The 11,081-nt window shown below is 46.3% G+C and overlaps 1 protein-coding gene across 5 annotated transcripts in view; it reads right to left on the bottom strand.

The window, feature by feature from the left end:
* The window catches only part of LOC309529240 (uncharacterized protein), a 31,908-nt gene extending 23,093 nt beyond the window's left edge, over window positions 1–8,815 (bottom strand). Inside the window, exons 1-4 of one of the 5 annotated variants that reach the window (XM_082217049.1) lie at window positions 7,853–8,815; window positions 5,347–5,921; window positions 2,126–2,222; window positions 1,038–1,283 (exon numbers count right to left, since the gene is read on the bottom strand). In XM_082217049.1, the coding sequence (XP_082073175.1) occupies window positions 1,038–1,283; window positions 2,126–2,222; window positions 5,347–5,772 (769 nt within the window). In that variant the 5' untranslated portion in view covers window positions 5,773–5,921; window positions 7,853–8,815. The other 4 variants (XM_082217048.1, XM_082217052.1, XM_082217051.1 and 1 more) reach the window with 4 other exon arrangements.
* Window positions 8,816–11,081: the final 2,266 nt, after the last annotated feature.

Here is an 11,081-nt window from a genome sequence, read left to right on the forward strand (position 1 = left end):
GTTTAGCTTCCGGCAAAAGCTACACTAATTGTGTATTGTGCATTGTGGCAGAATGTCATGTCATGATTACATGTTATACTATACCATTCATTTCAGTGCAAAGGAAACACAATGGAAATGGGGAGGGGGATCATTAATTACACTTCATATGTAGAGAAAAATAACAGTGAATACCTATGGTAGACACTGGATAGATTTCTCTCCACAAATAAACGAACACCAGCCATTTCTGCTCTTGTTAGGCTACTCCCCCAACCCTACTCCCAACTGTGGGACGCGGGTGGCTCTGTGGTCTAAACCACTGAGCCTCTTGGGCTTGCCAATCGGAAGGTTGGCGGTTTGAAATCCCACAACGGAGTGAGTTCCTGTTGATCTGTCCCATCTCCCGCCAACCTAGCAGTTCAAAAGCACAACAGTGCAAGTAGAAAAATAGGTACTGCTGTGGCAGGAAGGTAAACGGTGATACCGTGCGCTCTTGTTTCCGTCGTGGTGTTCCGTTGCACTGGAAACTGTTTAGTCACACTGGCCACATGACCCAGGAAGCTGTCTGTGGACAAACACCGGCTCCCTCGGCCCTGAAAGCGAGATGAGCGCTGCAACCCCATAGTCACCTTTTAATGGACTTAACCATCCAGGGGTCCTTTATTTTTACCTTTTACTCCCAACTAGGGCTGGTGGACAATTTTGGTTCACTCTGTAATTTGGAGGGAACCTCTCTGGTCCACATTCAATGGTTCATGCTCAAATTAGAACTTAGACACATAGATTCAATTGCATGTCTACAAACCTTTCCAAGTCTGATTCACTCCAACATATGTTTTATGGGCTTGTGTGTGTGTGGGAGAGAGAGAGAGAGGGAGGGAGAGAGGGAGAGGGAGAGGGAGAGGGAGAGAGAGAGAGAGAGAGAGAGAGAGAGAGAGAGAGAGAGAATGGGAATATAAAAACAAAAAATCATTCATTCTGTGTTTCTTTCTTCTGTTTAAACCATTGCTAGGTGCTTGCAACTTTACTTTGGTTATTTTACTTTAGCTCATCACCTTTTTCGTGAGGTTCAGGGTGCTCCCTTAAAACTTCTAAGAAGTTGCTGTTTGCTGAGGTTTCTGTGGCAAGTTGCTGGAATGTAGGCTTTATTATTAAGGGACTGGTTTGTGAGCTTCCATAATTCTGAGCTTGCAAAGAATTCTCCGAAGGGAACTGGACAGGGAATAAAGCAGCTGGGACTCCTGGAATGGATGGGATCATAGCAAGAAGGTGAGGGGGAATACCAGCAGAAGCTGAAAAGCCTGGATAAAGAAACAAAGCAAGGAGCAAAAATTAGTGTCCTTGATGTCTATTTCCCACTTATCCAGAAAGTATCTACTAAACTGACTCCACACTAAAAACAAATGATTTATCTACCTCAGTGCCAAACTAGTTGCCCAACCTTTCTGGAGGCTATTGATTGTTTGCTTCTGAATGCACATATGGTGAAACTATAGGCAACTCCAGATGAGATCTTAAAATCTGTATGTAGATTATTGATATTATCACAAATGGGTTGCCAGCATCAGCTTTTTCTTCAACTTTTGATAAACTCTAGGTGCTTCCAGATGGGGGCTGAATTTTCAAATAGGTCACTGATATATCTCAAACAGGCTGTTGACTAGAGGCTATTTCTACTTACTGGATTTTCCCTGGAAATGATAAACCCAGAATAAAAGGGTATGGAGAGTAAATGACAAGCTGGAATTTTGATGCCAATGATGTGTGGGTACTACCAAAAAAAATGCATCCATGAGGGGACCTATCATCCTACAATAAACACCTGTCTAGATGCCCCCTATTCCATCTATGTCTATCATTTATCAACAGAAAAAGATGCTTTGTGTGTGATGTTTTAATAGGCACTAGAATTGTTTTTGTGGAGAAAGCCAAGCATCATTAGAATGTCCCGCTTACCCAATCCTCCTGAAATCCACTGTAATTTCTTGCATCCACCCTGCTCTTTTGAAATGTGTTTAAAAAAGCAGCACCTTGGGTCAAGATGACCCAAAGAGCTGTGGCTATTTTTATAGCCTCCTCAAATTATGCTGGAAGATATAACACACTGACGAAAAAGGCAGGAATCTGACATTCCTTGTAGTACCTGGATTAAAGAACGAAATTATTTTCTGCTGTTCAGCTACTAGCTGTTGAAGGTGCTCCATCTGGTGCATTATGAGCTGTTCCTGCTGCCCTGGACTCTGAAAGAAGAAAAGAAAATGAAAAATTGTCTAACTTAACCCTTAAAAGCAGTAGGACAAGGATGGGGAACCTGTGGCCCTCCAGACTGTTGGGCTCCAACTCCCATCTGCCCCAGCACTGCCAATGGTTTTTCATCTCCGCCAAGCTAAGCAGTTGGCCCCTTATCTCTCTCGTCCTGACCTAGCCACTGTGATCCATGCGACGGTCACCTCCAGACTGGATTATTGTAACTCGCTCTACGTGGGGCTGCCCTTGAGACTGACCCAGAAACTCCAGCGGGTGCAGAATGCTGCGGCGAGACTCCTTATGGGGTCTTCGCTGCGAGAGCACATTCATCCGGTATTATACCAGCTGCACTGGCTCCCGGTGGAGTACAGGATCAGGTTTAAGGTGCTGGTTTTAACCTTTAAAGCCCTATACGGCCTAGGACCCTCGTACCTACGGGACCGCCTCTCCTGGTATGCCCCACAGAGAAACCTACGGTCTGCAAATAACAACATCCTCAAGGTCCCAGGCCTCAGAGAGGTTAGGCTGGCCTCAACTAGAGCCAGGGCCTTCTCAGTTGCGGCTCCAATCTGGTGGAATGCTCTGTCACAAGAGACTAGGGCCCTGCGGGACCTGACATCTTTCCGCAGGGCCTGCAAGACAGAGTTGTTCCGCCAGGCCTTTGGTCAGGGCGCAGCCTGACTCCCTCCTCTGGCAACCTGCACATAATTCTGCATAATTGGTTGCCATCAATTTGATTTAATTAATTTTATAATGAAATATTTTTAGATTGTATGATTATTTGACTGATTATTTGATTGTTGTTAGCCGCCCTGAGCCCGGCTTTGGCTGGGGAGGGCGGGATATAAATAAAATTTATTATTATTATTATTATTATGGTTAGGGATTATGGGAGTTGTAGGTCAACAACCAATGGAGGTCCACAGCTTCCTCATCTCTGCAACTGGGCTTAAATTAGTCATGGAACTACAATCCTATGCACATCTGAGAGTAAATTGCACTGAGTACAGTGGGACTTGCTTCCAAGTATGTATAGTCAAGGAATATATGGTCAGGACAGATAAAAGAAAGTATTTCTTCACACAGCACATAGTTAAAACTACAGGATTCACTCCCACAGTGATGACTACCAATTTGGAGAATTAAATCAATTCATGGAGGATGCAGCTATAAGACTCTCTCAAGGCAAATCTTTAAAAATGTAATATAAACGCCTGCGAGCGTTCCAGTTAGAGAACAGCTTTTACCATGGACTTTGAAGAAGCTTAAACTCAAGACGAAAAGGAGAAACGTGCTAAGAGGAAGGCACGTATGGCAAACGCTCACAGTGATCAACTCCCGTCTGGACACCTGTTTCCCCACTGTGGAAGGACATGTGGATCCAGAAATGGCCTCCACAGTCACTTACAGACTCACTGTTAAGACTGTGTTCATGGAAGGCAATCTTACTCAGCTGCGAGTGATCACCAAAGAAGAAGGAGTTCTAGCTTCCCTCCTGGGACGCAGTATGCCTCTGAATATCAGTTACTGGGAATCACAAGGGGGGAGAATGCAGTTTCATTCAGGTAAGGCTAGCCCAGGGGTCTGCAACCCGCGGCTGCTCCGGAGCCGGATATGGATCTTTTACACCTTTACCGTGGCACCGGGGTGGATACTAGCGAGGGGAGGAGGCGCATTGTGCGCCCCAACACTCCCCACTGTGGCAGGCGCTGTACTGGCTGTGACGTCGCATGGGGGCAGTGTGTGCGTTAGTCACGCACCGTCCCGACGTCACCTTCCCACCCGCCCGCCGGCTACATTGTAAGGAGCATGTACACTGGTCACTGCATTGAAAGGGTGCATGTACGCTGGTCACTGTTTTGAAGGCTCCCAGGTTTTTTTCCTTCAGAAACGGGTCCAAGTGGCTCTTTTTGTCTTAAAGGTTGCAGACCCCTGGGCTAGCCTATTTCCCATAGGCATCTGATTGGCCACTGTGAGAACAGAATCCTGGACCCAACAGGCTTGCAGCCTGATACATTAGGGCTCTTTGTTGTTAAATGCTGATTATATCTTTAAGGGAGTGTGGCGTTTGTCCATTCATTTAGAAAATGTTTGAACAGGTGGGAAAGATAGGGTTAAAAATATAGACCAATAGGAAAGCCGGAGGCGGAGCCCCCCTGTGTATAAAAGGGCTTAGCCCGAGGCTTGACTTAGTTGCTATTGTTGTTGGGAGCTGTTGGTGGGTAGTTGGTTGGCTTTAGTGGGTTGGCTGGTTGGGAAAGGCAGTTGGAGAATCTGTTGGTAGGCAGTTGGTAAGAGAGAGACAGTTAGGGCACTGGGTTCTTGAGTGAGGGGAGGTAGAAGAGATAGAGAGAGGAAAATAAGACTAAGAAAGTAAAGAGTAACGACGTTTGGAATGCCGTAAAAGTTTGTGACTGAAATAAAACACACTCTTCTCTATTAATTGAGAACCTGATTGAGGCTGAAGTGATTTTACCGTTGAGGACCTGGTTGGTGGCAGCGGATTAGTGGTGTACGGGTCAATAGTCTGTGAGACGACCGGGGGCTCCGTACGAACGCCACAGGGAGGAATAAACAACTACCTCTCACATTATCCTTAATCATTAGCCATTACTGGGTGGGGCTGATGGCAGTTGAAGTCCAGGTAATCCATTTATTTAGCATTCATCGTAATTTGCCTGCACAAAACTTACATGGTTGTTAGAATATGTCCTTATATAGGGCATTCATTCTGATATGTTTACAGGGCAGTTGGACAGCAACAAACTTTCATCCTCATTTGCTTGTGGGGTGTTTACATGCTGCCCCATTAATCATTCAATCATCTCACATTTTTCAGTCCATTTCGCCATCACTCTCTTAACCACAAAATGTCCATTTTAAAATTATTTTTTAAAGTGGATTTGTTGTACTAGAACAACAGGGTGCTTTAATACACTTTAACTGTGGAAAACCTAAAGTTCCAGTGTGCGCTTAAATTCCTCCTGTAAAATAGTGACAGTCTGGAGGCACCCTTTGTTTTGAATAGACACGAGTGCAGTATTCAGCAGGGTGTACAGAATTAGAGGGTTTGGATTGTAATAATGTTAACTTAGTTTAAATGGAACACAACCTCACCTGTTTCCCGTTTTGACAGCATATAGCATCTTGAGTTATCAGAGGAGGAGGAGAAGTAGCAGCGGCAGCATTTGGGATTCCCAGGGTTTCACTGTTTTTACCAGCAGGGACTGTTCCTGCCTGAGTTGGTGGTAATAAGTGAGGAAAAAGAATAGAGCTGGCTGTGTAATGGAATGGCTTGGCATCCTGAAAGGTTTGAAGGTGGCCTAGGTCACCAGGTAGGCCAACGTCTCTTTCCAGTGTGCTGGACGTATTCAAGGATGTAAACTGTGCAGGAAAGGGGTTGTTTGCGCTGCTTACCCAACCCAGACTTAAGGAAGATCCCGTTGTTTCATCAGTTGTGCTATGACATGATGCTTGGGCTGGCGAATCTTTTACAACCTGCTGAGATAAACAGTCTTTCCTCTTGAAAATATCTGATTCCATTTTCTACCTTTGGAAACTCTTCTTGAGGAACTGTGAATGTAGCTGAAAATGAGTAAAGTTTGTGGAAACTAATCCTAATGTCCTTCATTTTTATTTAACAGAATAGGGGTTTTTTGCACTGATGGGTAAAGTTTTTTTTTCAATAAAACCTGGAAAAAATGTGCAGTAGTCAGGTTTTAAGTAGCTAAACAGTAAACATTAAGTAAGCTGTTGTTGCTGCTGTTGTTGTTATTTATTCTAAACACCACCTTTCCTCCAAAGAGCTCAAGGCAAAATAGATAATTCTCTCCTTCCTCCCCTCTCCATATTATCATTTTCTCAAAAGCACTGGGGTCTTCTTGTTGACAGAATGATGGACTCATACTAAGGCAGATCTTAGTTTGTTCTACCTGTCCCTCTTTATTGAACTTTCTATAGAACGTAGCATGTTTTAGTGATGGAGAGTTTGGGGTGGAAATGTGAGGATGAGAAGGTATTAGAGTGAACCCACAAATATCAGTTGTATCCAGATGCCAGTATTTCTCTCTTAAAGGTAAAGGTAAAGGTACCCCTGCCCGAACGGGCCAGTCTTGACAGACTCTGGGGTTTGTGCGCCCATCTCACATCTATTGGCCGGGGGCCAGCGCTGTCCGAAGACACTTCCGGGTCACGTGGCCAGCGTGACAACGCTGCTCTGGCGAGCCAGAGCCGCACACGGAACGCCGTTTACCTTCCCGCTGGTAAGCGGTACCTATTTATCTACTTGCCCCCGGGGGTGCTTTCGAACTGCTAGGTGGGCAGGCGCTGGGACCGAGCAGCGGGAGCGCACCCCGCCGCGGGGATTCGAACCGCCGACCTTTCGATCGGCAAGCCCTAGGCGCTGAGGCTTTAGCCCACAGCGCCACCCGCGTCCCATTTCTCTCTTAGCCCCTACCAATACTGTATGCTTAGCCACATAAAGACAGCAGTGGTTTTGTACAGAATCCCTCAGTAGCTGCCTTGGTAAAAATTAATCATATTGCTAGGGGCCTTTATACAGGCTCTGTGCCACTACACTTGCCTCATATGGATTGAACCCTTCCTCACATCTACACACTTGGTAGTTTTGGTCAAGGGCACAGACACTCTCTGTCATTGGCCAGCCACTACCTAATGGTGGAAGTCAAAAGTGGACATGGCTGAAAGAACCTCCACTTGGAAGAACAACAGAGAATACTTTAACAATTAAAGACTAACACAATGATAATGGCATAATAAGCTTTGAAAGGCTAGAGGTCTCTTGTCCAATCCCCTGGCCCGTTTCAAAATATCCTACTGCATTAAAAGCAGCCCTGCATGGTGCTTGTCCTATCTTTTGTAAAAAAAAAAAAAACACACACACACCCCAAAACTAAGATTTCACAGCTGCTCTGAGCAGTTTCAGTCCAGAACTACAGTATATAGCAATTCAGCATAAGTTTTCTTAAGGTTTAACAAACGTCATTTCTGAACACTTTTTTCTTATTATAGTTTTTGTGACACACACACTTTAAAAAATACAGTACTGTAAGTGCAAGAATAGTCAATGTTATAACAGCAGCCATTTGAACGTTTGAGAGGCTTAAGATGAAATACTGAAAATCAGATTACGAAACTGCAAAAGGCACCTGCTTAATGCAATCCTATGCACCTCCATGGGAACACCGTGAAATTTACTCAAGAGTGAAGCTGGCTCTTAGCTACTATTTGGTACAAGATTCATGCATTATACATTCTCCAAGCATGAAACATAACCACTGAGACTAGTGGGAATTGCTCCCAGGGAACTGTGAGCAGGATTGTAGCCTTGAGATAGCAAAGAACTTGAACCATACACTTCAGTCACACAGCCATCAGAAATGCTGTAAGGAAATAGCATTAAAACGCCATGAGTGTGCTATGTATCCCCAGCAAAATGTGCCAAGGAGCCAGTGTGGTTCTAGGCGAGGGCCAGGACATCCCAGGGTTCCCATCCCCACTCAGCCACGAAGCTCCCTGGCTACGCTTGGTCCAATCACTCTCTCACGGCCGAACCTACCGCACAGGGTGGTTGTGAGGATAAAATGAAAATCAAGAACACCACCTCGAGCAACTCCGCGCAAAGGTGGGATGGGTTTGTGACAGAGGAAAGAGTCCCCCTCGGGCGCTCATCCAGACGCGTCTTCTCCACTCCGCCCGTCTCAGTCGCTGCTGTGTCTGCATAGGAAGCCTCCCGGGGCTTGAAGGGAAAGACCTAATCCTTCGAGGAGCGACAGCGAGGCGTCGAGGGCTGCCGTCGTAGCTACAGCAACCGTAAACAGGAAGGGCTAAAGCCTCGGCTCGCCAAGGGGCGGGGAGGGGCGGCAGCGCGGGGAACCCCGCTTTATTACCCCCCGTCGGAAGAGAGCTGCCGTGCTCCTCGCCTCGCCGAGACAGCCATGGTGGGAAGCTTCTCCGAGGGGCGTGGAGGGGATTGCAGAGAACAGAGCAGATCCTGGACGTGCACAACCGCCAGGTCCTTCCCCCTCGTAGGCTAAGCCTCCCAAGCAGCGTCCCTAGGCCCCACCACGTGGGTCCGGGATCGGCAAGCAGCACTGGAGAAGGAAGCGTTGCCACCGCCCCGTCGCGGCCGAGACCCGCTGAGGGGGCAGACCCCACACATCCCTCGACGTCCCCGCGGGAGGATCGTGGCGGGGTGGGAGGCGAGAGGGGGGCGCGCGCAAGGCCAGCTCCCTGCAGGATTTCGCGCGCTCCCCGTGGTTTCATAACTGCAAGCCCAGCTCAGCTACAAAGAAGTGCATTCTGCAGGGTCGCCTCCATTTCTCTGCTGGGACTTTTGTCTTCTGCTTCTGCCCTTTCTTAGCTTCCAGTACGACACCATCAAGTTCAGCTACTGCCTTGCACGGGATTGTCAAGTCCTTCGTTGGAAGCATTCGCCATCCTCATCTGCTCGCTTTCTTCTTTTATTGGGGACCGAGCTATAAACTTTGATTGCAGTTAGAAGTGTGGGAGAAGAGGGGGAAGCCCTGTGGCAAGAGCGCAATTTCACTCATGCAGGCAGGGCAAGATACAACCCACCTAATTTCTAGATGCCAGGCATAGCAAAATTGTTGTTTCAGTTATATACTGCCCTTTATCAAAAGATCTCACGGCAGTGCAGAACATTAAAAACACATTGGAAACATTAATGATAATCTCATAATAAAAGCACAGAGAAAGGCATCCTGAGCGACAGCCTATTATTAAAATAGCCATCATAATAACAGTCTTCTCCTCCACACTTTCACAGAACAAACCAGTCTTCCTGAGTCCAAGCCAACCTGAATAGCCAAGAAAGAAAGACAAGGTCAAGATCCATTCAGGGAGCCATCAAACAAGGCAAAGAATCTTTGCCCAGCCCAGAACATCTCCCAAGGCACAGAGTTCACCATTCCACCTGCCCAAAGTGCAGGTAGAACTAATGCCAGCAGGCTCTCTTGTCAGCAGCAACCCACTCAGAGTCCCCCAATGGAGTTTCACATGGGGGGACTGTGCCTGCCCAGGTTCCTCTGGCTCCTGAAGCAGCCCCAGTGCCATCACTTGATGACACTGGGCCGGTTTGCCACACCACCTCCAGGCTAGCGCAACCCACAAGCGTGCCCGGGCCAGCATGAGCGATGGGGTAGCTGGTGTAGCCGTGGCTCTGCGGCTGTGTCTTGCCCTGCCTCCACCTGGCCAGTGTATAGAGTCCTCAGTCAGACTCATCTTCATGCTGCTCTGTCACTGTATTGGTAATAAAACTAGTGAAACACTATGCCATCTTAGGAAAATAATTGAATCTGCAACACAAAAATCTTTTCATGTTGGGGGGGGGGTCAGTCTGGATAATGCCCTGAGTCCCTTCCCATTCTTGGGGCCCTGTATCCAGTGAGGCCTAAAATCTAATAAAGGAGGTTGCTGAGCTGGTCAGCCATGTTTCTTTGGCCACTAAGTGTCCCCATCAGCATCCCAAAACAATGAGCTAGGTTGCAGGAACTACAAGGAAGTAATGCTGCCCTCCAGGCTAATGGGTGGGCCTTTCCTCCAGACCCACTCACCTAGCTACTAATTATGAGGACAGTAGCCAGAAGAGTTATGGGTGAAAAAGCTGGAAGCAGGAGACACAGAGACATGCTTGCTCTCTGCTTGATCCAAAGCTGCAACTAATAGAGAAGCAAGATTTTCTGGGGTGTTCATGCTGAAAGGTTATGCTCAGGTTGTATATATGCAGAAATAAAAACATAGTATCAAGCCAATGCAGCTAAAGAAAAACAATTGAGGAGCTTTATTTTTTAAAAAGCAATTGTCAAAAACTTTTCAACCACACTAGAAATCCAGTCAGTTACAAATTGTTTCTACATCTAAGTTACAAAAATAATATACAGCTAAGAGAAGTGCTTTTTAGTAAATAGTATTTTGTGAATACTACTCAGACATATAATGAATATAATAAATACTACTCAGACATACAGTGGTACCTCTAGATACGAACGGGATCCGTTCCGGAGCCCTGTTCGCATCTAGAGGTAAATGTAACTAGCGACGGCACATCTGCGCACGCATCGCTTTTCACCGTTCTGTGCATGCGTGTGACGTCATTTTGAGCGTATGCGCAAGCGGCAAAACCCGGAAGTAACGGAGCAACTCGAACACGCTCAATTCAAAGCATATTTAACCCGAGGTATGACTGTATAATGTACCAGCTGCACTGGCCTCCCATCAGCTCTGCTCTCAGGGTGCTCTCCTTTATCCTCAGGTTGGTCATCTGCAAAAGATACTCTGAGCTCTGTTGATCTGAAAGATCCCAAGGTTTCTGCATCCGATATGGATAGCACTTGCCTTGGCCTCAAGTCAGCTAAGCTCCCACTATGTGCACCTTCAGCATCATCATAGTCATCTGCAAAAGCCACTCTGCGCTCTGCTTGTTTGAATGATCCCAAAGTTTCTGCATCTGATACTGGTATCTCCTGCACTGGCCTCGCATCAGCTCTGCTCTCAGGATGCTTTCCTTTGTCTTCAGGTTGGTCATCTGCAAAAGCCACTTTGCGCTCTCCTGACATTTCTTCATCTCATGTGGGCAGCACCCATACATGTTTCGGCTTCAACTCTTTTGTGGTATCAAGTTTCTCTCTCTCTCTCTCTCTCTTTTTAATAATATTTTATTAGGTTTTATCAGTAGAAAAGTTCAAAAAAATACAAAAACAGAAAAATACAAAATTACAAAATACAAAAATACAAACATTAAACACAAAAAAGAAGAAAAAAACACATATAAAAGAAAACAAAAACTCCCTCTTTCTTAATTTCTCATCTTT

This window comes from Podarcis vaucheri, assembly GCF_965113315.1.
Source record: "Podarcis vaucheri genome assembly, chromosome: 3".
Taxonomy (NCBI): domain Eukaryota; kingdom Metazoa; phylum Chordata; class Lepidosauria; order Squamata; family Lacertidae; genus Podarcis; species Podarcis vaucheri.